The 26,148-nt window shown below is 33.1% G+C and overlaps 1 protein-coding gene across 1 annotated transcript in view; it reads left to right on the top strand.

The window, feature by feature from the left end:
* LNPEP (leucyl and cystinyl aminopeptidase) overlaps positions 1-26,148 on the top strand; it is a 100,052-nt gene that overhangs the window by 34,602 nt on the left and 39,302 nt on the right. Inside the window, exons 2-6 of the mRNA XM_074282023.1 lie at positions 9,593-10,433; positions 11,745-11,883; positions 20,496-20,627; positions 22,103-22,223; positions 22,971-23,125. Coding sequence (XP_074138124.1) covers positions 9,593-10,433; positions 11,745-11,883; positions 20,496-20,627; positions 22,103-22,223; positions 22,971-23,125 — 1,388 coding nt within the window. The remainder of the gene's footprint in view (positions 1-9,592; positions 10,434-11,744; positions 11,884-20,495; positions 20,628-22,102; positions 22,224-22,970; positions 23,126-26,148) is intronic.

Here is a 26,148-nt window from a genome sequence, read left to right as displayed (position 1 = left end):
CCTAGCCCATTTGAGGTTTCCTTGGCAAAGATACTAGATTGGATTGTCATTTTCTTCTCCAGCTCATCTCATAAATGAGGAAATTAAGGCAAGCAAGATGAAGTGAATTTCTCAGGGTGACATGGCTAGTAAGTGTCTGAAGTTGGATTTGAATTCAGGTTTTCCTGATTCCAGGCCTTGTACCAGCTAGATACTGATGAAGTACTAAGGCCTAAAGAGGTTAAATCATTGCCCAGAGTTACAGAGTAATAAGTAGGAGGGCCGTGATTTTTGAGTCATCTTTACTTCTAAGACAATGCTCTTTCCACTATATTATCATAGTAGAGGATTTAACATATGCTTGTTGAATTACAAGCCAATTACTGATCCTTAAGATGTTCCACTGAAGACCTCTTGCTACACTGACCAGTTGAGTATAATGATAATAATAATAATAATAATAAAAACACTTTGCATTTATGTAACACAGGTAGGAAAAATTCTTTATCAATATTATCAACTCTTATCTTAATAATCCTGGGAGGTAAATGCTAATATTATTCTCATTTTATAGATAAGGAGACTAAGGTAGACAGAGTTTAATTGGGTGCCCACAGTTACACAGTAAATGTCAGGTTTTTCAGACTCCAGGTCAGGTGCTCTATACACTGTACTTGTTTTTTGAGGCTGGACACCCAAAAAGTTCCAAATTCATCTAGTTGAAATGGCCTCTAGTCCAAATCTCCATTATTTTCATAAGAATGGCATGAAATAATTTATTAAAGGCCTTTTTTTGTCATCTAGGCTATATTTGTAGAATTTTGCTTATTTGTTAATTTAATAATAACTTTTTGATGTAATGTCAGTCTGCTATGACTTTTTTGTGATGAATCCATGTTAAATTTTTGTGATTAAGTGTTTATATTCTAAATATTTACTATCTCACTAATATATTCTATATTTGTTATCAACCTGTCCTCTGTTTCTATTTTATTCATATTTCAGATATCAAAGACTCAATCATTTAATTCCATTTTAGTTTTTATGAAAATTTTTATAAGCATTTATCTCCTTTCTCAGGAAAGAAAAAGAAAACTCTTTTAACCAATATCATAGTCTAGCAATTTCCTATATTGCCAAATACAAAAATGTATGTCACCTACTGCATTTTTAAGTATGTCTTCTTTTCAGGAGGAGGTAAGGGATGATTCATATTCATCTTCAGTTCCCTGGAATCATGATTTATGATTTCATTAATCAGATTCAAAGTGTTTCTAAGTTATTTTTTCTTTCTAATGTCATTGTTTATAAACTATCCTAATTTTATTTACTTCAATCTGTGTCAGTTCACTGAGTCTTCCCAATTTCCTCTGAAATTGAGCATTTCATCATTTCATATGGCATAACCAGCATCATCATAATTAGCATTTATATTGTACTTACAGGTTTGCAAAGTACTTTATATGTGTTTTCTTCTTTAGTCTTCATAACAATCTAGGGAGGGTGCTGCTATATTTCCTATTTTACAGATTAAGAAACTGAAGTGATGGAGAGAGGTTTACTTGCCCCAGTTCACATTACTAGCAAATATGTGAAGCAGAATTTGAATACAATTCTTCCTTACTCCTAGTCTAGCACTCTATCAATTGTGATGCCAACAATATATATTCTGTTACATTCATATACTATAAATTTTTTTAGCCATTTCCCTAATAGACTAGATGCCTCCTTTGTTACAAGTTTTTAGCTATTACAAACATATTTGTACAAATAGGTCCTTTTCTTCTTTTTCATTTATTTCTTTGGGGATATAAACATAATAATGTTATATTTCTGGGTTAGAAAGTATGCACAGTTTTTGTTTTTGTTTTTTCCCTGAGGCTGGGGTTAAGTGACTTGCCCAGGGTCATACAGCTAGGAAGTGTTTAAGTGTCTGAGACCAAATTTGAACTGGGCTCCTCCTGAATTCAGGGCTGGTGCTCTATCCACTGCGCCACCTAGCTGCCCCAAGTATGCACAGTTTAATGAATTTTGCTGTATGCTTCTTTTTCCAACGTCCCTACAACATCTCTTATTATTTTTGTAAGTTTGATGGGTGTGAGAAGGAACATCAGAATTGCCTTAATTTGCACTTCTCAAATTATTAGTTACTTGAAGCATTTTTGTATGATGATGTATAGCTGTGATTTTTTTTTTTCCTTTGAAAACTGATTGCTCATAATCCTTTTGTCTCAATACCTGAGCTGATCTCATTAAGGGATGAGAAGTGTCCTTAACTATGTATCTTTAAAATAATTTTTAATTCCAAATTTAACAACTATCAAATAAGATGTGCATTTTCATATCTATAGTAGAACTGATAAAGAGAATTATACATCAGATTAGATCTCTGTTATATGCTACTTGTCTTTTAGAATATGTAAGAATTTCAGAAAAGAAGAAATTAAGTAGTGCTGCTCTTGCCAGAAGAAAACATCCAGGGATTCTGATGACCCATTTCTAAAAGAAGATGTATACCTCTGGTTTTATGTGACTAACATTTCATATGTACTCACACAGATAAGACCATTTTTCCATCCACAAATGCTTTATATAAAACATGAATCTTGTGGATCTCATGCATATTAGTACATGTGGGAGTTTGCAGATTTCAATTTTTTGTGTGCGATTTGAGGTGGTTTATTATTTTTTTTCCAATTCTTATTTTCTCTAGGAGAAAATGAAAAAGGCAGGACTGATACCTTTTATGACATAGTAGAAAGTACCCTGGTCTTAAGACATGAGCTCAAGTCCCAACTCTTGTTATTTACTTCTTAGTATTGTGCAAATGTATTAACTGTATGTTCTCCAGCCAGTCACTTCCCATTAGTGAGACATACTTTCCTTCCCTCTAAAATGTGAGGGCTGACTTGGATGATTTGCAAGCTCTTTTCTAGTGCTATTAAGTCTGTGATTTCTTTCCCAATTAGTCATGAACTGTTGATCCCATTATGGAGATCAAGAAATGCGAATGCCAGTTTTTCAGTATTTATCCACAATCTGAAAGGGCACCTAGATGGTGTTGGAGAGAATGCCTGACCTGGAGTCACTTAATCTCTTTTACCTCAATTTCCTGATCTATAAAATGAGCTGGAGAAGGAAGTACCAAAGCACTCTAGCATATCTGTCAAGAAAGCTCCAAATGGTATCACAAAGTCAGACACAAATGAAATGACTGAACAACAACAAAAAGCCAACATAATCTAAAAATTGTAAAGTTACCTTCAGTTTTTTCTAGTATGGGGAAGATCATGTATGTGAGAATTTCTCTGAAGTGGTTTGAAAACTGCTTTATACATAAGAATTTAAATTATAATCTTTTTGAGGGCTAAGTATTATAATTTTTCATTTTTGTGTTCTCAGTACCCTGTATCATACTTTGTACATATTAGGTGCTTATTAAATAGCTGAACTAAAGGGATTTAGTTGAATTAAATATTATCTCTTCCTTTAGCTCAATGATTCTTAACTTTCTTAACTTTTTAAATTTCATAGAACCTTCTGACAATCTGGTAAAATCTACGGACTCCTCAAAATAATTTTTTTTTAATGTATAAAATAAACTTTAATGGATTTTCATTACTTTTTTTAAAAGTATTTTTAAAGGATATATTTATATATATGACTTTATTTAGCTTGGTTTTTCAATGAATCAGTAATTAATCTTCTAATATGTCAACTTCAGTATTTTGTAGTTAAGGTCATAACAAAATGGATAAGTTTAACGTGTAGACTCAAAATCCTACAATCAATGCTTCTCTGATCCTCAACTTTAGGGAAGGGAAATATCTTCTAGAGGGAACAACACTTAGAATATTTCACTCTGTAGTCTTAATCAAATGCATACTATTAAGGAAAATATGAGACAACTTTTTAAAAAGTCCACAAAACTTCTTTTCTTTCAATGGAAAAATAATTTTATTAATCAAAACTGATTTTCATGGTATTTCTCCCCTCCTAGTAAATGGATATTTGTGTGCATGCATGTGCTTGCACATATGTGTAAGGCTGTAGGAGTGTATGTGAGGCTGCAAGCTGTAGTGGAAAGAGTGCAGGTTGTGAGGGACCTTGAACAATACTCTTATTTGGATCTCCATTTCCTCATCAACAAGATGAGGGGTTTGTTCTAGGTGATCATTGGGGTTCTTTCCACTTCAACAGACTAGCTGTGTGAACTGGGCAAGTCACTAAATTTTGCTTCAGTTTATCTGTAAACTGGGCTGGAGAAGGAAATGGCAAATCTCCAGTATCTTTGTCAAGAAAACCCCAAATGATGTCACAAAGAGTCAGACACTGAAGAAAAATAGCAAATTTGAGGAAAGTGACATGATTTTATGATGGTGAAGGAAGTCCTGAGCCTTGAAAGAAGCTATAAGTTCCAAGAGGTAAGAAGGGAAATCATTCCAGGTAGGGAGGGACAGCCAGTCTGCAACAGGGGGCTCCTGAAGTTTCTTGAACATCAGAGTAACAAAGTCAAGTGTAGAGGCTGCATTAGAGAGGGAAGAGACTAGATGTAAAGAGAACAATTAGACAATGATAATAGTCCACACGAAGGGTGACTTGAATTTGAACTAGGGAAATGGTGTATGAGTAGAAAGAATGAGCTTATTTATTACTAGGAACTAGCATTATATGGCAATAGGGATAAACTTACTTTCCAGTAAGTGGTTGATCATTCTGAAAGCTGGGCTTTGTGGAATAGGTTAAGGATATATATTTTTAATGAGGGTGAGGGAGCAAAGAGAGGGAATCTTACATGAAGCATACCTCTATGAGAGAGCAGAGGCAACATGACAGCCCCAGAAGCTGTCAAAGAGGTTATGACAAATATCAGAAGGAACAAGGTTAAGGAGAAGAATTTGGTGGGGGGAGGGAAAGGGGGATGTCATCTGTGTTGTTCAATCTAAGCTGTCTGAATTTTCTTATTGATAGGGGGAATTTGCAAATAAAACCCCAAAATACAATTTCTCTCTCCCCTTCATCCAGGTTTCAACAGTTGACTCAATTTGGGGTAGGTAGTTTCATTAGGGCCTTTGGGGAAGTGCCTTCATTCAGATTTGTGGTGAAAGATTGATTAGATTAGTTCAGCAAATATTTATATATTAGATGTTGAAAGTATGATACCAAGAACTGGCGATTTAGCTGTAATAACAATGGAACATTGTTCCCTAACCACTAGAAAACTAATGAACATGAAATAATTAGCAATGTGTTTTTTCCCTACTCTTTGACATTTTATTTTGCTTGATTTTACCACTTTTCTACTAATAGCTTATTTTCAATGTTGATCAACTATGTATAAATCCTGTAGCTTCACTTTATAGATCAGGAAGCTGAAGTAAAAGAAATTGATTGGTCATGGTCACAGTGAGTTAATGAAAGAACTGCAGCAAGAATCCAGGTTTCTTCACTATTATTCCTTTGCCTTCCTCTTTTATAAGAAATGTAAGATATAATTTGGGATTTGAAGACTTGGTTCACTCATTTAGAAGATAATAAAAAATTTGAAACAGGGAATAAATATGGCTCACAAAAGTAGTTTGACCCAAGATTTGTGTTGGGAGTCAGAGATAGTGCTAGCCTAGATGTTTTCCTTCTTCTCACCCCAGTTCAGTACCTCCATCCATTCCTTTCCATCACCTTGCCTAATTGGATTTTAAATCGAGATTTGTGGTACCAAAGTTCTTTTTCTACTGACCCTCCACTTGCTGGCAACCCACCAGCAGTGTCTGGTTTCCCAAATCAACATCAGTTCTCTACACCTTATGTTTGTACAGGGTGCCCTATAAAGTCCCTAGATCATTTAGTTGGTAAGCTTTTTAAAGTATTTACTATGAAAACAGTGCTAAGTTAGGCAACTGTGCTAAGCACTTAAGGATATCATATAAGGGAGAAATAGGCTCTCTTTTAAAAGAAGCCAGAAGACAATATGCAGAGAATTATAGACAAACAAGATATAAACAAAAAAGAATGGTAATTTCAGAGGGAAGGGTTTACTAGTGGGGGGGATTGGGAAAGGCTCCTGTACAAAAGTGCAACTTTAGTTGAGTTTTGAAGGAAACGGAGAAGCCAATATTATAAGCAAGAAGTAAGAAAGTGTTCTTGTATTGTTCTTGTATTAGAACATATGGGGGGGCAGCTAGGTGGCGCAGTGGATAGAGCACCAGCCTTGAATTCAGGAGGACCCGAGTTCAAATCTGGTCTCAGACACTTAACACTTCCTAGCTGTGTGATCCTGGGCAAGTCACTTAACCCCAGCCTCAAAAAAAAAAAAAAAAAAAAAAAAAGAAAAGAAAAAAAAAAAAAAGAACATATGGGAGAGAACAGCAAAAGAATAATGCTAGAACAGACTATTGCTTTTTCAGAGCTTTTATTCCCAAAGTACACCTTGCCCCGGAGCCATGGTATTTTTTCTCTTTCCTTCTTTCCTCTTTTCTTTCTCTTCCTTTCCCCTTCTAGATGAGCCTTGCTTTTCTTCCTTCCCATTCCCAATTAAACCACAGGAAACAGCTCCTTCCACCCCATTCCTAGGATACTTCTAAACTATTCCAAAATAAGGTGGGGAATAAATCCTTAATGGAAATTTAAAAAAAATCAACATTGTAAAAAAAAATCTAAGAGATAAAATCAATCCAGAAACCCATTTTGAAACAACAATGGATAATGCGAAAGAAATACTAGCATAAAAATATATCCATTAAATTAAAGCAATTGGAAAAATATATAGGAAGACATGAAGTAAAGGATATGGATATTGAAAAACAGTATATAGAATCTTAAGGAGATCAATAGATAATAAAAGACAAAATTGAAGAATAAATCCAGGAAGCATGAGAATACTAAAAGGAGGAGAAAACAACTAAAATATAAAAGTGAAAGTCCCTGAGTCCCTGAAAGACAAAACAAAGATTACAAACAGTAGAATAAATTGGAATTCCAGAAGAAACTGAAAAAAGAGGAGGAAAAACTGGTTGCTGCATTTGAGGATTTCAATAGAGAAAGTATTCTCCAGTGGATTAGATCAAGCAGTATTCCCCAAGTTTCCCATCAAGAAGAAAGTGCAGCTTTAATTTCACCAAGATAAATCATAAAACTACAGAATTATGAAGACAAAGAACTAGAAGACCATTTTTTAAAATAAGGAAAATGTCAATGTGGAATAAAAAGATATAAAAGTCAATTATGTGTACTATAAATTTCACCATATATATTGAAAACAAAATTTGCAAAATAGCCAGGACTTAAAAAAGAACTTCTCCACAAAAGTCCATAACTAAGAGAGACAACATGACACAGTTGACCCCTAAGCTAGGAGGACTTGCCTCTGGCTATTATCTGTGCAAGTCATTAAACCTCTCTGTGTTCTAGGGGACTGAAAATAAGTTACAGTTGAGATGCCATCTTGTATTGGTAGAGTGATTTTCCTCAACTGCAGTTTCCTATGCCATTGATATCACAAGTTCACTCCCCCGCCCCCCTAACTAAGAATATTCTTACAAGCAAGAAGAAAGAAAATAGAAATTGACCAAAGTCACTAAAAAAAAGCAATTTTTATATATATATATAATATCTGGTATTACCTTTAGTTAAGGTTCAACAAATTCAGATTTAATAAGATCTAATATTTTAACTATAATAGAAATAACAAGATTACAGTTTGGGATTTTAATAATATGGAAGGCAGAGAACGCTCAACACAATTCTCTCTGATTAAAAAGATGTTTTACATGGAAGAGAAAAAAAATTACACAAGGCAGTGTGGGTGGAGGAAAAAAAGGAGCCAACAATCTCAAAGAAAAAAGCATCTCTGAACTAAGAAAAAGGCTAAATCTGAAGGAAGTTTAAAAATTAGATGTTTAAAAATGTAATCATAATTCAATTTACTTGCTTTAAGTTAATTAAGTTTAATAAATTAGCTTAAGTTTACTAGTTTAAGAAATAGCTGTTCAGTATTAAGATAGCTCTCTGTATGCACCACTTTTAACAGCAAGGCAGTGACTAAAAATGAATTGAAACATAGTTACATTTAGGTAAATTTTGTTAATATATAGATATTAAGCTTTTAGAACAACCATTACTTTTTTTAAGAAGAAAATTTATTATAGCAACACCACATTTATTAGCATCTTTGGAGAGAATAAGGTCTTTCACCCTAAAAGTCTAAGTGAATTTTCCATATGACAGAAAAGTTTGTTCAAGTAGAGTCTTTAATCTTTCTAAATACATACACAGACACATTTCTAAATATATTCTACAACTTCCTACCTTTAAAGAATACAGTGAAAATAATTTGGTTTTGTTTGGGAGGTGATGTTATGACATGCAAGTAAAGAAAATGAAGGTGATTTGTGCAACTTTAGAGCCATCTGGGTCCAGTGATAAGATATAGATCAGAAGAACTGGAAATGACCAGTAAACAATTTATCCTTAAGTGTGTGCTAGTGATGACCTTAGAGTATATGTCCATTTCCATTTTTGTTCATTTACCACCTGTTAATCTTTTTTACTATCTTTCTAATTCTTTAAGATCCAGGAAACAAACCAAGCTTATTGGAATTGTATATGAAAGTAAATGAGATTCTGAGCTTTTCTCCTATCAATAAAATACTTGAACTTGTCATCTTTTTTTGTTGAGAGTAAACACTTGTTCCTTCCATAAGATATATTTATATTTATATATATATATATATGTATATATATACATATGTATATATATACATATATATATATATATATATATATAATTATATCATATTTCCTTCCATAAAGGTGATGTTATGTCTGTAGATATTGGATGAGATGGTATTCTGTTAAAGAAAGGAACCTGATTTCACTTTAGAATTTAATCACAAATGTTTTTGAGGCCTAGTTGGATAGAGTGCTGAGTCTGGAGGAAGGGAGATCTGAATTCAAATTCAGACTTAGATACACACTAGTTGTATGACTCTAGGCAAGTCACTTAACCAGTTTGCCTTATTCCCTTGAAGATTGCAAAAGGCAAGCCATTCCAGTATGGAAATCCAAATGGGGTCCTGAAGAGTTGGACGTGACTAAACGGTGCTTTTTTCCTTTAGGAAAGTGAATCTTCTAACTTTATTGTTTCTAGCCTAGTTTACAGTATTACAGAGTGAAGGCAATATATATTTTTTTAATAAGTTGATTTCTTTGCTTTGGGGAGTAAGAATTTGTTACAAGAATATAGTTGGTGGGGGCAGCTAGATGGTACAGTGGATAGAGTGCCGTGAGGAGTTAAGTTCAAATGTGGCCTCAGACACTTAACACTTCCTAGCTGTGTGACCCTGAGCAAGTCACTTAACCCCAATTGCCTCAGCCAAAAAGAGAGAGAGAGAGACAGAGAGACAGAGAGATTATAGTAGGTTTAGTGCACTACAATGACAAAAACTTCAAGTAATTACAGATTCTAGAATGAGAGTACTTTCACCTGAAGTAATTTCATTATTAGCATTTTATTCTTTGCTGCTTTCTACTATTTGTTAAATGAATGCATATTAAAGGCATAATATACTTTTAAAAACAATTTTTTTTTTTTTTTTTTTTTTTTTTTTTTTTTTAGATCGGCTTCAGCTCCCCAGAAATATGATTGAAAACAGCATGTTTGAGGAAGAACCGGATGTGGTGGATTTAGCCAAAGAACCTTGTTTACATCCCCTGGAACCTGATGAGGTGGAATATGAGCCTCGAGGTTCAAGATTACTTGTTCGTGGTCTAGGAGAACACGAGATGGATGAAGATGAAGAGGATTATGAATCATCAGCAAAACTGCTGGGCATGTCTTTCATGAACAGAAGCTCGGGTCTACGGAATAACATAACTGGCTATCGACAGGGTCCCGATGGAGCTTGTTCACTGCCCTCGGGAAGGACCATGCTGGTGTGTACTTTTGTCCTTGTGGTTGCTGTTTCAGTGATAATGGTGATTTACCTTCTTCCCCGGTGTACCTTTACCAAAGAAGGCTGCCATAAGAAAAATCAGTCCATGGAACTAATACAACCTATTGCAACTAATGGGAAGTTGTTTCCCTGGGCACAAATTAGGCTTCCCCAAAACATAATACCATTACGATATGAACTGACCATACACCCAAACCTCACCACAATGAAATTCAAGGGTTCTGTGGAGATAAAGATTCAGGCCCTTCAAGCCACCCGGAACATTATTCTTCATAGCTCTGGGCACAATATCTCCAAAATATTATTTACTTCAGTAGTTTCGAAGCAAGAGAAACAAGTTGAATTCTTGGAATATAAATTTCATGACCAAATTGCAATTATAGCACCTGAAGTACTTTTGGACGGCCACAACTACATCCTGAAGATAGACTACTCAGCAAATATATCCAACAACTACTATGGATTTTATGGAGTCACTTATGAAGATGAAAATAAAGAGGAAAAGTATGTAGCTCTTATATTCTTTTTTCAGTGATCTGCTGTTACTTCTAGGATTTGCTTATTGTCAGCCAGATCAAAGATCTAAACGCAGCTGTTTGCTTTGGTGATTGCATGGAAGAATAGTGCATGGAACTTATTCTTTCTCCCTCATTTGGTATCAAAGCTTTGAACATATGTTTGAAAATGGATAGAGCTTTAATGTCAAACAGAGCATACTTTTCTTTGACATTTAGATCTGTCTTTGCATTATTTAATTTTTAGCTATCTCAAGGTTTTTATAACCCTGGAGATAAATCTAATGTATTTGATCTTTGAATCCTTATGGAGAAAGCAGTTGAAACCTTGCAAATATTTTCATCTCTTTTTTCCCCCCTCCAATATAAAGGAAAAGAAATTGGATTGAGTTGAAGGGTTAGTTTTCTGTATGTATTTTTTTATATCACTAGTTGCTAGTGGGTAATTTGAAAAATACAACTGCCTATTTTGGATTTGTGATTGAAGTGAAAAGGGGAATGTAAATGAGCCTCAATTAGGTGACGAAAGTTATGCTAGAAATGTGAAAGGTATACTCTACATCTGATAATTCAACACGTACTTTAATCAGTAAAGTTTTGAATTGTAATGTTAATGAAATTTTCTTAGTCATTTTTTCTGAATTTTTCTTAAGCAAAGCCTATCATATTTCAGGTATTTAAAAATTTTTAATATTCTATTCCATTTTATATTTACTTATCTCATCTTCACCCTAATTATCAGACAGAATGATGGAGTTGCTAGTCCTAGATTTGGAACCAGAAACATCTTTTGGGGCTCTAGACAATTCTCTAAGCCATAAACTTCAGAAGAGTGCAGATCTGCGTTGATGAAAAGAGTTTCCTTATAGGGAAGTCTTTATATCATAATAGTCTGAAGCCAGAATGTTTTTATTGAAAATACTGTGATGTCATGTCAGATACCACATAGCACAATCCAGTATAAGCCCCCAATAAGGCATCTGCTATTTACTGGTGATACAAGGACAAAATTTAAAAACAGTCTCTTAACAAGCATACTTTCCATGGTGAGGAGAATATTACTTGTAAATAGATGTTCACAATTTTATTTAATGGGATACTAATAACTAAAGGTACCAAGAAAATCTTCTATAGGATGTTGCCCCATGAGCCAAGCCTGTGAGGAAACTTGGAATTCCAAGATTCAGGAATGAGGGAGTACATTCTAGGCTTGAAGAAAATGAAGTGAAATCAGATTTGTGCAGATTGGCTTTTGTTTGCAATTTTTTTTTTTAAATGCCTTTTTTAAATGTTCTTTTAGGTACTTTGCAGCAACTCAGTTTGAACCTCTTGCAGCAAGGTCTGCTTTTCCTTGTTTTGATGAACCAGCATTCAAAGCAACATTTATCATCAAGATTGTCAGGGAGGAGCACTATACAGCTTTGTCAAATATGCCCAAGGTAAAGTTTTATTCCTTGAATGTAAACACTTTTTTTGTGAATCTTTCTTAATGGTTTATTTCATCTCACCTATGGCAAAGAATCTAGTACAGTCTATATTGCAATTGTCCCCATTGCATTTTCAATACATGGGCATAAGAAAGTAAATGGAAATTTTTTGGGAGTTTTGCAGAAGCCGTAGACAACATATGAAGGCCAGCAAATAACGTAGAGCCTTTGACCATATACTGAGGCCAAATTTTTACAGAAAGGTACAGGAAACACCCTATGAGAGAAAAAGAAAAAGTTCAGACTTCTCTGGCACAAAGAAAGGGCCAAAATTTTTTATATTGATTTTTCCAGCTAACAGGGTACCATGTCTTTATCCATGATGTGGAAGGAATAATTATATATTCTTTACCAGATGAGATAGCATGACTTGAAGTGTATTATTTTATGTTCGTATTTTGCTTAGATAACCTATTAAGAAATTTAAAATGTTTACAGGAAGATTAATGGTCGATAAACCTATAGAAAATAAAAACCAGGGGGAAGGAGCCATTATTATTATTTTTTTAAGTATATTCTTTTGTCACAAAACTGATTTATACCTGTATCTTAATAGTATACACATGCTTCAGTGAATTCTGGTTGTATGAGAAAAAAACTATTTTAAAAGGTGGCGATCTGCCTTGCAGTAATGTACTTCTCTCAGTTGTAAATATTTTTGTAACACAAAGGAAATTATTAGAGACAAGGAATTACAAAAGATTTGAATGGCAAAAAAATTTTAAAAGAAAAATACAAATTGGAAAAATTAATCATCACATGACAATACATTGAAAACAATACAGAGAACTATTAAAATCCTAATTTTCAATAAATAAATAATAAAAATAAATTAAAAAATTAAAAACAGATCTTTAATAATCATTTGAAAAATTTTTATCTCATAACCATAGAGACATAAATGAAAATGAATTGAAATACCATCTTATTCTTGTTACATTGACATAAAACAATAATTAAGAGTAATGCAATACTAGCTAGAGTATGTAGACACAAGAAAATTCATTTATTGCTGGTGCATTTGCAAACTTTCAAAAAAAATTTTGGAGAATAGTCTGGCAGGATATAGTAGCTGGGAATATAACCTAAAAGTATAATTAAAAATATTAACAAAAAAGAAATCTGTACAAAGTTTTTTCATAGCAGCATTATTTGTAAGCCTAGGAGGAACCTATAATTAAAAATATATATAGGGAACACCAAAAAAAGGAAATAATTTTTTAAAAAAATAATACCAAGTAGGGAAAAAAAAAAACAAAACCAGAGCAGAAGTACATCCTTAATAACTGTCATGTAAGAAGAAAAATGAATGAAAAGGATGCAACAAAGAATTGTAATGCAGACTTAGGAAGGAATACTAAAAAGAATTGTAATGCAGACTTAGAAAGGAACACTAAAAATTTTATGACATTTTGAGTTGAAATTAATTCAACTGCAAATAGTTACAAAACAGATTTTAATTTATTGTATTGATGTTCAGAATTAAGTCTGTAACTAATCATTTGAAAAAGTAAATATACTTTGGGATGAGCTGAGGGAAACCAGCCAGAATCAGTGGGTGTCTGCCAAGAGAAGTGTCTCATATACTTGAATGAATGGGTGATAAGACCATTGTAGAATAATATAGAATTCATCATGCCAACTTCTTTGAGGAAAGAAATGTGAGATATGAAAAATTTGAGGGGTATAATTTCTGGGTAATTGTGAGAAGGGGCTTATTCTAATGAGGGACTGAAAGATATAACTCTGATCACTGAATCTTAGACTGAGACTTAACTATATTAGACTCCTTCCTCCTCCCCCAGTCTCAAAGGATCTAGATGAAAGGGGGAATCCACTTCTACTCAGACCAATCTGACTAAATTACAATGGACTAAAATACAGACTATACCATTTTCCCTGGACTAGAATTTCTTTACTTTGATTAGATTAAAATTTTTCCTGTTGGGTGTATCTCGTCCAATTTTCATCTTATCATCACTCCTGTCCTTTAAAGGCTGGCTGGAAAACTTAAAGGAGCTGATTTTTGAATGAGGAAATAGGAAGGGGAAAAATCTTACTGCTAATTCATTAATTATTAATGAGAAATAATTATTTCTTTCAGAAAGTTGAAATGAGACAAGGCAAATAGAGTAAAAATTACTGTACTCCCCCCCCTCAAAAAAAAGAGTGGTACTAAAATTCTTTCTTCATGGATAAATGATAAAATGATATCCTTTCCCTGCCTTGGTATGGACTGGTCCATTATCTTCCTGTCTAACATTATGACTATTTATATTATTCCATAATTCCTTCAAATAGTATTCACTTAATGAACTTGAGGACTTCTTGGAGGTCTTGTTACATTCCTAGGATGCCAATGGAGCATTCACATTGATTTCATTTTGTGTAAATCAGCCCAGGTCTTTTCTAATTGTATTCTTCCTCAAGTGGTATACCTTATGTCACTTCATGAATGGAGCACATCAGTAAAAATATATTATGGTCTATTTGCACCTACCACATGTCTCTGTTATCCTTTGGTTCATCTCCAATTTTCAATCCTCAGATTTTAGTGTTCCTTAATGTATAGTAATATATTATTCCCAGTTTTGGAAAGACTGGTTTTTGCACTAGAGAAAAAATTGGGATTATTAAAAGCACTGATTAACTTCCCAAATGGAATCCACATTGCTTTCATCCTCTCATTTAATTCATGGCTCAACTTATTGTTCTTCTATGGTGTCTGTCCTGTCCTAAAAATGTGAACTGGTACACTAATGGATTGGGTGCCAATTTCATGGTACAGTTTGGACAGTCGGAATTTTTTAAGTATTTTTTTCCTGTATGGACTGTAAGACCAATCTTTTCTGAATGATCATGGATCTCATAATTTGTTTTCTCAACCCATGAAATAAAATGTTTATTACTTGATGGAAATATTCTTTTGAGAGGATGCAATGTGAAAGAAGATTGAAAAAACCACTGAGTGTGTTTGAAGTAAAGAAATAAAAGATCTGGACACACTGAAAAGGAATCCACTATTTGTACTCCAATGATTTGGTTCTATAGGTACTTTGGGTAAGATATCGTCTAACAATCAAAGGAAGAAGAGAAAAATAGTGTAAGTTAGGGACTTCTTTTTGAAGAATACTGACAGCAGCTACTTTTCAACCCACGGATAAGAGCAAAGGCCTTTCCAAAGCATATCCAAGACCTACAGAGGATGCTTGCTTCCTAACTGATGCTGCCAGAAGGAAACTAGAAAGGATTGCTAAAGATTGCAAAATCTTGGACAAGAAACTGAAGCCTTCTTGGGACTGGAGTACAGGTGATGGTTTCATTATTGTTGCCAATCAAACATAAGAGATTTAGAAGCCATAGATAAATTTAGGAAGCTTATAGCTGGTTGAGAAGATGATTGCCTTCAACTATTGGAATGATAGGCTCTTAGGCAAAGATTGAGTGCAACTGTTCAGAGTTTTGTAAAACTCTAAAACTCTTAAAAAAAAAATCAGAAGAATTACCAATGGAAAGTATAGAAGGAGAAAACTGCACGTATACATTTTCCCTGAGCTGGCTACCACAAAGGACAGCTACAATGTAGGAAAATTAAGCTTAGTTGATATGATTCCAGAAATATACAGGATACAAAACTCAAGAAAGGAACAACTACTGATAAGTCTCAGATGTCTTGAGATGAAGGCTTGACTAATGAAGATTAAATAGTTATAGAGAGATAAATTTTAATTCAGATATGAGATCCATGACTGTATGTAGCTGTGACTGATTATGCTTTATTCAAAAGAAACATGATATATAATTGATATTTGTGTATTGTTGTAGTAATATTGTTTTCATAAAAGTCTTCTTGACTTGAGGGACTCCTGAATTAATGATGAACATTTCCAAACTCATAAGAATATAAATTACCTGATTGTATAGATTTAATGACTAGGTTTTTGTTATGCACATTTGCTGATATTGACCAAATGCTGTTTATACTTGTAAGGGTGACTTGATCTATCATCTATAAATCTATCAGATTTGCCATGAGTTCTGTATTAATAATTCACCTATCATCTGGAAGAATGGTATCGTATTTGTATATTGGCATAAATGATCTCTGCGACTGATTACATCTGCTAAGAGCTGATTTGGTTGAGTTTCTCTTTTAAAAAAGGGCACATTGAATGCATCTTGCTACTTTGAATCTCTCCATCCTTGGATTTGCCTGTCTCTCTCTGTCACATGGAACAACTAATAATTTCTTGATTTGTGTTAATTGTAATTTCATCTTTCAAAAGAGGGAGAAACCAATAAGGGGAAAATTCTATTTTTAATATAATGCTTATCAAGAGGGAAAAAGTTATGGCTGGGGTGGGGATGACAAGAAATTTGTAGGTAAATGACTACTCTGTCTTAAAATTGAAGATAAAGAAAGTGGCAATAATGTAACACTTTTCAGGCCAATTCAAATAAAAAAGCATTTAAATGCTTACAATATACTTGCCAATCTAGCTTTTGGAAAGGCAGAGTTTTGAAATTTTTTCTTTCTTTTTTTTTTTTTTTTTATTATGAACTTGAAAAATATTTTCACATACACAAGAATAGAAAATAGATTGTTTATAAAATTAAGAAATCCAATATTATTTACATTTGGGGACTTTTAGAAGTATGTATTAAATTTAACATTATAGTACCAACACTGTCCTGCTTATTTGTGTTTTTTTCCTAAAAGTGCCCACTTTAGGAAAGGATAAGTAGAATCTCATGGCCTAAAATTTTATAGGAAAAGTCAATCTAGGATGTAATCCACTAAGAATGAAATTCTGAAGACACAATAAGAAACACTTCCACTGAGGAGAAATAATGTGAATGTATAGGAAACTCATCAATCACCTTAAATTTCAAACAAATAATATATTAACTTTTAATAGTCAGTCAAAAAGACATGAAGTTTAACATAAAGACAGATGAAGTAGCCAAATAAGAAGCCAGATTTATTTCTGCTGAAGACATAGGACACTTTGCCCTAAATATACCATTAATAAAGACAATGGGCATGCATATTGATCATACTTAAGTGGTGCGCCCACAGGGAATGCATGTGATGATAAGTCAGGTATGAGGAGTAGCACACATTTGAATCTTATAAATGTATGGTGAAGGAAGACAAGAGAAAATATCTTGGGAACACATGCAACTAAGCCAAAAATTTGGACATATACACATGTTGGTAATGTATGTGATCCGGTAACATTTGAAAAAATGTTTTATTTTTACTTCTAAATTCTCTTTCCCCCTCCTTCCTCCTTTCCCACCCATAGATAAGGCTAGAAATAAGATATCCATTATATATATGAAGCATTATACATACATATATAAGCTTCTTACCTTATCTTGGGATGTAAACTTCGTATTAGACATTTTTATTGTGTCCATAGAATATTTTCTTTGGCAAAGAAAACAGGAAAAAAAAAGTTTTCCTTTCATTCTATTTAGTTTTCATTCTATTCATTATGAATAGCAACCTACTTTCTTTGGTAATCTTCTTTTCCACATATATCTAAAAAAAATTCTTTATTACCCCCCCCTTTTTTTTTTTTTTCTTTCCTCTCATCAACCTCAACCTCAAACTCATCTTATTAGGTATTTACATATTCCTGATCCTATTTTTTTTTTTTTTTCCTGAGGCAGTTGGGATTAAGTGACTTGCCCAGGGTCCCAAAGCCTGGAAGTGTTAAGTGTCTTAGGTCAAATTTGAACTCAGGTCTTCTTGACTTCAGGACTGGTGCTCTATCCACTGCACCACCTAGTTGCCCCTCCTGATCCTATTTTTAAATGACTATGACACACTTTTATATTCATACTCTTGCTCTCTGCCTTTATTTCTACCTTTTGTCCGGGTCTTTTAAAAATCTAGCTTAGAGAGCTTTTATTAAAACTATTAAGTAGTATCTATCTAGAGCCTAGAGTAAGTACTGTTTATAATGAGAATAAACTAGAAGCCTTGCTAGTGAGATCAGGGATGAAGAAAGATTATCTATTATCACCATTATTTTTCAATATTCAATATTCATAGCAATAAGATAAGCAAAAGAAGTTGAAGGAATAAGCAAAGATAATGAGGAAACAAAACATCTCTGGTTTTGTTAAGTAGTGAATTATTGTCCCATTAGCTGGGATCTTCAGGTTTGTGGAACATTAGGTTACTGTGCTCATTTGATTTCTTCCTCTCAAAACTGCTTCTTCATATTGTTTGGTCTTGTATCAATTAAGAAATTTCATGAAATCAAAGTGAATCTTTCTGTCTACTATTTTGTCATAAATTCTTCCTCTATCCATAGATCTAATAGGTCATTCCCACCCCACCCCCCATGTTTCTAATTCGTTTAAGATATTATCCTTTATGTCTAAGTCACATACCCATTTTGACCTTATTGTTATATAGTGAAATGATGATCTATGCTTAGTTTCTTCCAGATTACTTTCTAGTTTTTCCAGCTATACCTTTGATGAATTCAAATTTCTTTACCCAGATGAAGAAGCAAAACCCCTGAGGTCTTCACCAAACTGGCAGATATGATTGCTGAATCATGGTTAACAATCATGGAAAATCATTGAAGGGGATCATAGAATTAGAATTGGACAAATGTTGCCTTTTTTTGACTAGTAAATTTGACTTTGATTTCTGGCAGATTTCTAGAACATTATTAAATGAATAGTTTACAAACATTTAGAAAAAGGAAGCATTTAGAAAAGGGAAGCATTTAGAAACATTAAGAAAAGGAAGCATTTAGAAAAGGGAAGCAAAGATTGCTAAAAACCAGTATGGCTTTGACAAAAAGGGGTTATTCCAAACTATATAATTTCCTTTGAAGCAAGAGGTCATATGTGTGAAGGGGAACAAAGTTATTAAATCTGATAGTTAGGTATAAAGATGGAAATATGGACTAAACTCTGACACATGGTAATTCCATCTGGTTGAATGACAAGGTTCAAAAAGGAATCATTAATATTTTGGTGTTATCTAGGAAGAAAGCTTCCTGTGGAGTTTTGCTTTGCTCTGTATTATTTAACATTTCCTCCTTCTCCCCCAGGGACTTGAATAAAAGCATACCATAACATGCTTCAGATTTGCAAATTACAAATGCATTGTATAATTGGATACATTTGGATCCAATACAATTGGATAATACATTGGATGAAAGGGTACAAAAAGATTTTGATATGCTAAAATATCAGACTGATTCAAATAAGATGACATTTAAAAGGAAAGAATGTCATCTTTCATACTTGAATTCAATAAAGTAACTTTCCAAATATTAGATGAGACAAAGGAAGAAAGGAGAAATTGGTTTAGATTATTTGTCTGAAAACGAATTGTTTTCATTGATTGTAGGTTCATTATAATTCAACAATTTGACATAGCTGCCAAGAAAGATAATGCTCATCTTACTTAATATTAGGAGAGGCAAGTATATGTCCTTTCTGTAAACTACACGTCCTTTGACTGGATAATTGTTATTTGAGTGTATTGTGAAGGCAATTTGTTTTTAATACAAATTGGACTAAATTCTGGCCTTTTAGGTTCCTTCCATCTCTGAAATTCTGTGGTTCCTTTTAGTGTGTTTCTTATCTATTCAAAAGATAAATGTTAAATAGTACTTTGGGGGTTTTAGAGAACACTTCATGAGTTTCTTGGAATTCACTCCAGTTTCTTAAATGATAAACAAGAGAATAAAACATTCAAGAAGTATGAACTGTGCTTTATTTACCAGATAGCTACTTTTATTTATTTTATAAACAGAAATTAATAGAATGCCTATATGACACTAGAAAGCAGTATTGTTTATTTCTATGGGGGGAGAGGTGAATTCTTATCTCCCTGCATCCAATAATATAACCATCTTCCCATATTCAGCCCCTGAATTGAAGTAGTTTCTGTGCCAATAAAGTTGAGTTTTACTTGCTTCTGAAGAACTCAGCTCTTGATAAGGCGAAATAGCATGGCTACAATGGAAAGAGCATTGGAATTGGTATCAGTAGCTCTGGGTTCAAGTTGCAGTTTTGTCATTTGTTTTCAGAATTACCATATATATATCACAACCTTTCTAACCTAAGCTGGGTATAATACTTATTTATTTCATAAAGATGTATAGTAAAACATTTAATTAATTGTAATGACATATAAAATAAACTAATCTACACTTCTATTTTGAATTCTTGTACATTTCTTATGAGTTAGGCATGTGGTATTTATTGGTTAAAGAAACTGAGACAATAAATCTCTAATGTATAACTAATGCTTTTACAGATATAAAATATATTAATATTTACTTGTCACGATCTTTTTTTATTTGTTATTTTAATTAATTAATTTATTTTAAGGGAGTCAGGATTAAGGGATTTGCCCAGGATCATAGCTAGTAAGTGTCTGAGGCTGGCTTTGAATTCAGGTCCTCCTGACTCCATGGCTTTAACCACTATACTACTAGCTGTCTCATCATTATATATTCTGTTAGCTATAATGCTCTCTCTGCCTTCCCCATCTTTTTATTTTGTTTTGTTCTGTTTTGCAGAAGTCATCTGTTCAAATTGAAGACAAGCTTATTAAAGATGAATTTTTTGAGAGTGTGAAAATGAGTACATATCTAGTTGCCTTCATTGTGGGAGAACTGAAGAATATGACCCAGGAAACCAATGGAACTCTGGTACGTGATTTCATTTATACCTTTAAGCCAGTTTCACTTGAATGCAAATGAGTGAATTATTAAGAATTCTAATTGTTTTATACGTCCTAAACATTCTGCTTTGTGCTTATTACCTTATTATTTAAACCAACTGTGATAGACTGTTCTAGTAACCAGAAATAAAAAATTAAAATTCATCTGATATAGGTAATTGATTAAAAGAGAAGCTTGATAGATTGTGATAATATTTCATAGAAAATTCACAGTATAGGTCTTATTAACTATTTACAAGTTATTAATTAAGGACTTGTTAATTATCATTTTTTACACTTCTTTTAAAAATACTAATTAGTTATTTTAATTAAGATTTACCATATATGATATGAATTTTGAATTTTTTCTATAAGTGCCAGTCAGTCCTTTCTCAGGCTGATGCAATAGTAAATGAATAGGGTTTTTCTTTAGCTAATCTTGATTATCCTTTATCATAAAATTTAAAAAAAATTCATTCATTACTTAGTTCTTTTATTACAGATTATAAATATAAGGCACATTCCAATGCATACAGCTAGATTTGGGTTTCTTATTTAAGAAAAAAAAACTATTAAATCATAGCACAACTTCAATCTAATCTTTTCCTACAAAATATAGAAGACGCTCTGTTAGTTGAGATTGGTCTGAAATATACATATATATGTATGTGCGTGTGTCTGTGCACATAAATGAGCATATCTCTTCTTCACCCCACATACCCATTCAGTTAGCAATTTCAATTTTTCCTCTATGCATCTCTCATATTTGACTCTTTGTTGGGGAGAGCAAAGTAAGTGGCTTGTCCAGGATCATACAAGCTAGTAAGTGTTAAGTATCTGAGAACAGATTTGAACTCTGGTTCTTCTGAGTCCAGGACTGGTGCTCTAACCAGTGTGCCACTTACTTTCCCCATGACTCCTTTTTACTCATTGCTACCTCTCTGGACTATTGAAACAATTAAATTTTTGACTTTCTGCCTTAAATCTCTACCTTATCCTATATGCATGTGCACATACTTTTTCTGCCTTTATCTATCTATCATGTTTTTGTCTCTCATTAATACTTACTACTGCCTCTAGGACCAAATAAATACAAACTCTTCTATTTGGTATTTCAAGCTTGTTCCCCATACATGACCCATACATCTCCCATCTCTGTACGTTTGCACAAGTTGTCCCCTTTACCTAGAATGCACTTGTTTCCATTGAAGTTCATATTGAATGCTGCCTCCCACATGGTCTTTCCTGCAAGTATGCACCCCTCCCCTTACCCAATTATCTTATATTTATTTTACATTTATATCCCTGAATAATAGAGAATATTTTCATTTTCAGTCTCCTGTATCTTTAGGGCTTAGTATATAGTGTTTTGACACATAGGGGATCAAGAAATCTCAATACCTTTCTATTCCAATTATGTTTGAATTTTTGTTGTAAACAGTGTTTCCTGTTATTTGGTTTTAGGTTTCCATTTACACTGTCCCAGAGAAGATTGACCAAGTCAAACCTGCTCTTGATACAGCAGTGAAGCTTCTTGAATTTTATCAGCACTATTTTGAAATTGACTATCCTCTTCAGAAATTAGGTAAAAATGTTATCTTATTTCCCTTGCCTTCTTCTAAGTTTACAGCATATATTTGTCAGGGAGTTATATTTGTGTCCTATGTATCTGAGGAGAAAATATGACAGAAATAGTGTTCATGTGAATATTGTTTCTAAATAACTTTTAGCCATTTTGATATAGGCTTATTGTTTGCCATAATTAAGATACTGGAAAATTTGAAGGACTTTGGCAGTATAGTAATACATGCCTGCGTACACATACTTACACATACACAAATACAAGGATATATGGATATACATACATTTGACAAATTGAAGACACAAACTGAACTTTCAGCCCAAAATTCATTTTCTGAAAACTGTTCCATTAAAATGTTAAACTGTGAGTAGCTCTCCTACAAAAAAAGACAGACTGACTTAATTTGATAGAGCTGTATATTGGTTGACAGAAGACTGTCTAACTACATCTCTCTTCCCCTTTGAAGAATGAAGAATGGAGGATTTGGATTTTTTTGCTTTTCTTTGCTAAGTAGCCATAAAATCAAAACTCCAAATGGGTTTTGATCCCACCTTTCTCAGCTGCCAGGCAGACTGATAAAAAGGACTGTACTTAAGAAGGTGGCAAGGGAATGGAGTATCAGTGTTTCGGCAAAAGAATTAGGACCTTCTTAATGCCAAAAGATGAAAGCATCTTGTTAAATTTAAAAACAGAAATGGATGTTATATTTAAGCAGGAAAAAAAATGGTTATTTTTTTCCTTTGTTTCAAGATTTGGTAGCTATTCCTGACATTCAAGCTGGAGCTATGGAAAATTGGGGTTTAATCACTTTCCGAGAAGAAACACTCTTATATGATAATGAAACTTCTTCAGTGATGGATAAAAAGCTGGTTACAAGAATAATTGCGCATGAGCTAGCTCATCAGGTATTACAACTAAAATATTTAACTCAATTCCCTGTCTTTTTCCTAATGTTAATAATATTTTACAATGTAAAAATTGCTTTCTTTACATCCTTAGTTTATATCCATGTAACTCATCCTTAGCTTTCTAACCTATATTTGATATGCTTTTCTCCAGAACAGAACTCATGATCTACCTATGCCTTTTTTTCTTCCAAGACCATTTATTACATTTAAGGGGTAATACAACACCATCTTTCTAGCTAACGAAGATTCACAACTTTGGAATAATTCTTTTTTCTTCTCCCCACCTCTTTCTTCTTCACCTGTCCCTCAACATATTCAATCAATTGCCAATTCATTTTCTTTTCCACCACTATGAACTATCCATGCCCCTGTCCTATTTTTAGCTCTCATCAGCTCTAGCCTAGACTTTTACAATGGTCTCTCCAGTCTCTCCTGTGGGTGTGTGTGTGTGTGTGTGTGTGTGTGTGTGTGTGTGTGTGTGTGTGTGAGAGAGAGAGAGAGAGAGAGAGAGAGAGAGAGAGAGAGAGAAGAAAGTAGAAAGAAACAATGTATATACATATGTAGTAAACAATTTACTGTCTGGAAGAAATAATAAAAATTTCTGCATTAGGTTGAAAATTAAACAGAAATGGGCTGGATCAGTGTTAGGAAATTTCAAAATTCCTCTAATGATCCTGAAAACAAAGACCTATATCATGTATCACCAATGGTAGTATATGACGAAAGGGCATGAAATTCCAAACTTTCTGAAAAAATAAATAATAGATATCACATAAAGGTTAATGGATAGGTGCATTTTGGGCAAGTTCAGGTTTTGATTTATAACATTAATGAATCTTTGAAGAAAAATAGGAATAAATGAGGACACCAAGGAAAATGTATGAGTAAAAATTAAGATAGCCTAGAACAAAGCAAAGTCAAGGGTTAACAACTGGGCACATTGAATATCCCATTAGTCTCTTTATGATGCCTGGAAAAGTTGAGAAAAACTTTAAGCTTGTTGGGTGAACTTCCTTTGACAAACTGATAAGAGAAAAAAGACCAGAGTGTCATATAGGATGGTCAAGAATGAGTGGATTTCTATTTGCATTGTTGAAAGGAACTCTAATAAAGATTGATGTTATCACAAATCTATTTGAATTGTATTTTTGTATTTTTATGTGTCAAATTGTATCCTTCTTAGAATATAAGCTTCTTGAGAGTAGTGACTTTAATTATTTAAAAGTGCCTTACATATAGTAAGCTCTTAATAACAGTAACAGATATCCACAAAATTTCAGAATTAAAAGATCATTCAGAAGCCATCTAGTTCAACTTGTTTACCTGTCCAAGAACCCACATTATACCATATTGAATATATAATGCCTTTGTCCATGAGCCTGGGTCTAATCTCTATTTCCTTTATCTCCATTCCCTTTTTGCAATATAGGGGTAACCTTGGAGAAGGCACTAATTATGCCATATTCTAAATCTTGATCCCACTGGTATAAGAAACCCTAATACCTCATTAACTTCTGTACATCTGTGGGAAACAGTTTGAAAATCCTTATAGAGGAGATTATCGATAATTGGTGATAGATTTGCTTGCTCATTAAAAGAGTCTCTTTGGCCTATATTATTCTCTCTCATGCCTCAGGAAGTACTTCCTATAATTTTTCCCTCTCCTTCCTCCTCACCTCATGAGAAAAATAGATGAAAAGAGAACTAAAGAGTTCTTAAATTTGGCCATACGCACATGCATACACACACACACACACATACACACACATGCCATTTTTTATTTTTTTAAAGAAAATTGATTTTGAATCATAAATTATCTGTAGTTCAGGCAACTTAGAAAAACCCTAAAGTCACAAGTTCATTTTCCTATCTAGGAATAAGGAAGAAAAAAACTTCTCATCTAGGCAATTAGTATGAATACTAATTGGTCCATTTAGTTCAATTTGTCAAACCAGTTCACTGATTGCACAATATATTTACTGGTATGCACAATTGCATAATATATAGTCATGTTGAAGGAGACACAAAGATTATAAAAGACATAATGTCTGCTTTCAAGGTACAGTCTTAAGGAAAAGGGAATATGGTGTATATATATGAATAAACTATTGTACATAGGATTTAAGACAGGATCATTTAAGCTGACCACCTCAGTTACAGAAGGAAAGTAATTTGCCTGAAATTACAGAGATGAGTATGAGTAATAAGTAATGAGAAAGAGATTCAAATTAAGGCTCACTGACTATAACCTAATACTTTTGCTATAATATTATATTGTTCAGTCCATTAGAGAGATCTTTATTCATTCTATCTCTAACTGGAAAGTTATTGGTCTGTCAGTAGGTGAAACAGGGCAATAAGGAGAACTTTTTTAAAATGCCCCACAAATTTAAGTAAGATGAAATGTCAGATATTTTTCTTCGTATAGTGTAAAATATTATTAGGCAAAAAGTCAGTCATCTTTCTTCTCCCAATGCCAAATTTGGACTGTTTTCCTTCATTTTAAAGTAAATATAGATCATTTCAATAATTCTCTTAGTGTTTATTTTGGATATAATTCATTCTACTTGTATTTCTGTATATTTGAACACAGAATTCTGTCATTGTATTTTATAATACTAATAACTAGCATTATTATAATACCTACCACATTCCACATTATCTTATTTGATTCTCACATCAACCCTGGGAGTTAGGAGCTGCTATTATCTTCATTTTATAGATGAGGAAATTTTTATCATTAAAATTTTATTATAAAATTATTATTAAGCATCATTTTAACAAATTAAACTTGTTATGCCACTTTTACATTTAAATAAATGAATTTCAGTGCTTAAAATGCCATTGTGTAATTACTTCCTTTAAGTCTCTGCCACTTTTCTTTATTCATTTTCATTTACTCTTATCCCCCGCCCCACTTGTGGATAATATTTTATCTATAAAATTCCCTTTTTAAGGCATCAGGCTATACTCTCTCCATTCCCTACTAATTTTTCCTTGTACAAATATCCTAATTAGAT

This window comes from Sminthopsis crassicaudata, chromosome 1 (assembly GCF_048593235.1).
Source record: "Sminthopsis crassicaudata isolate SCR6 chromosome 1, ASM4859323v1, whole genome shotgun sequence".
NCBI classification, from domain to species: domain Eukaryota; kingdom Metazoa; phylum Chordata; class Mammalia; order Dasyuromorphia; family Dasyuridae; genus Sminthopsis; species Sminthopsis crassicaudata.
Note: the sequence above shows the minus strand (reverse complement) of the source record. Positions and strands in the feature narration are given on the sequence as shown.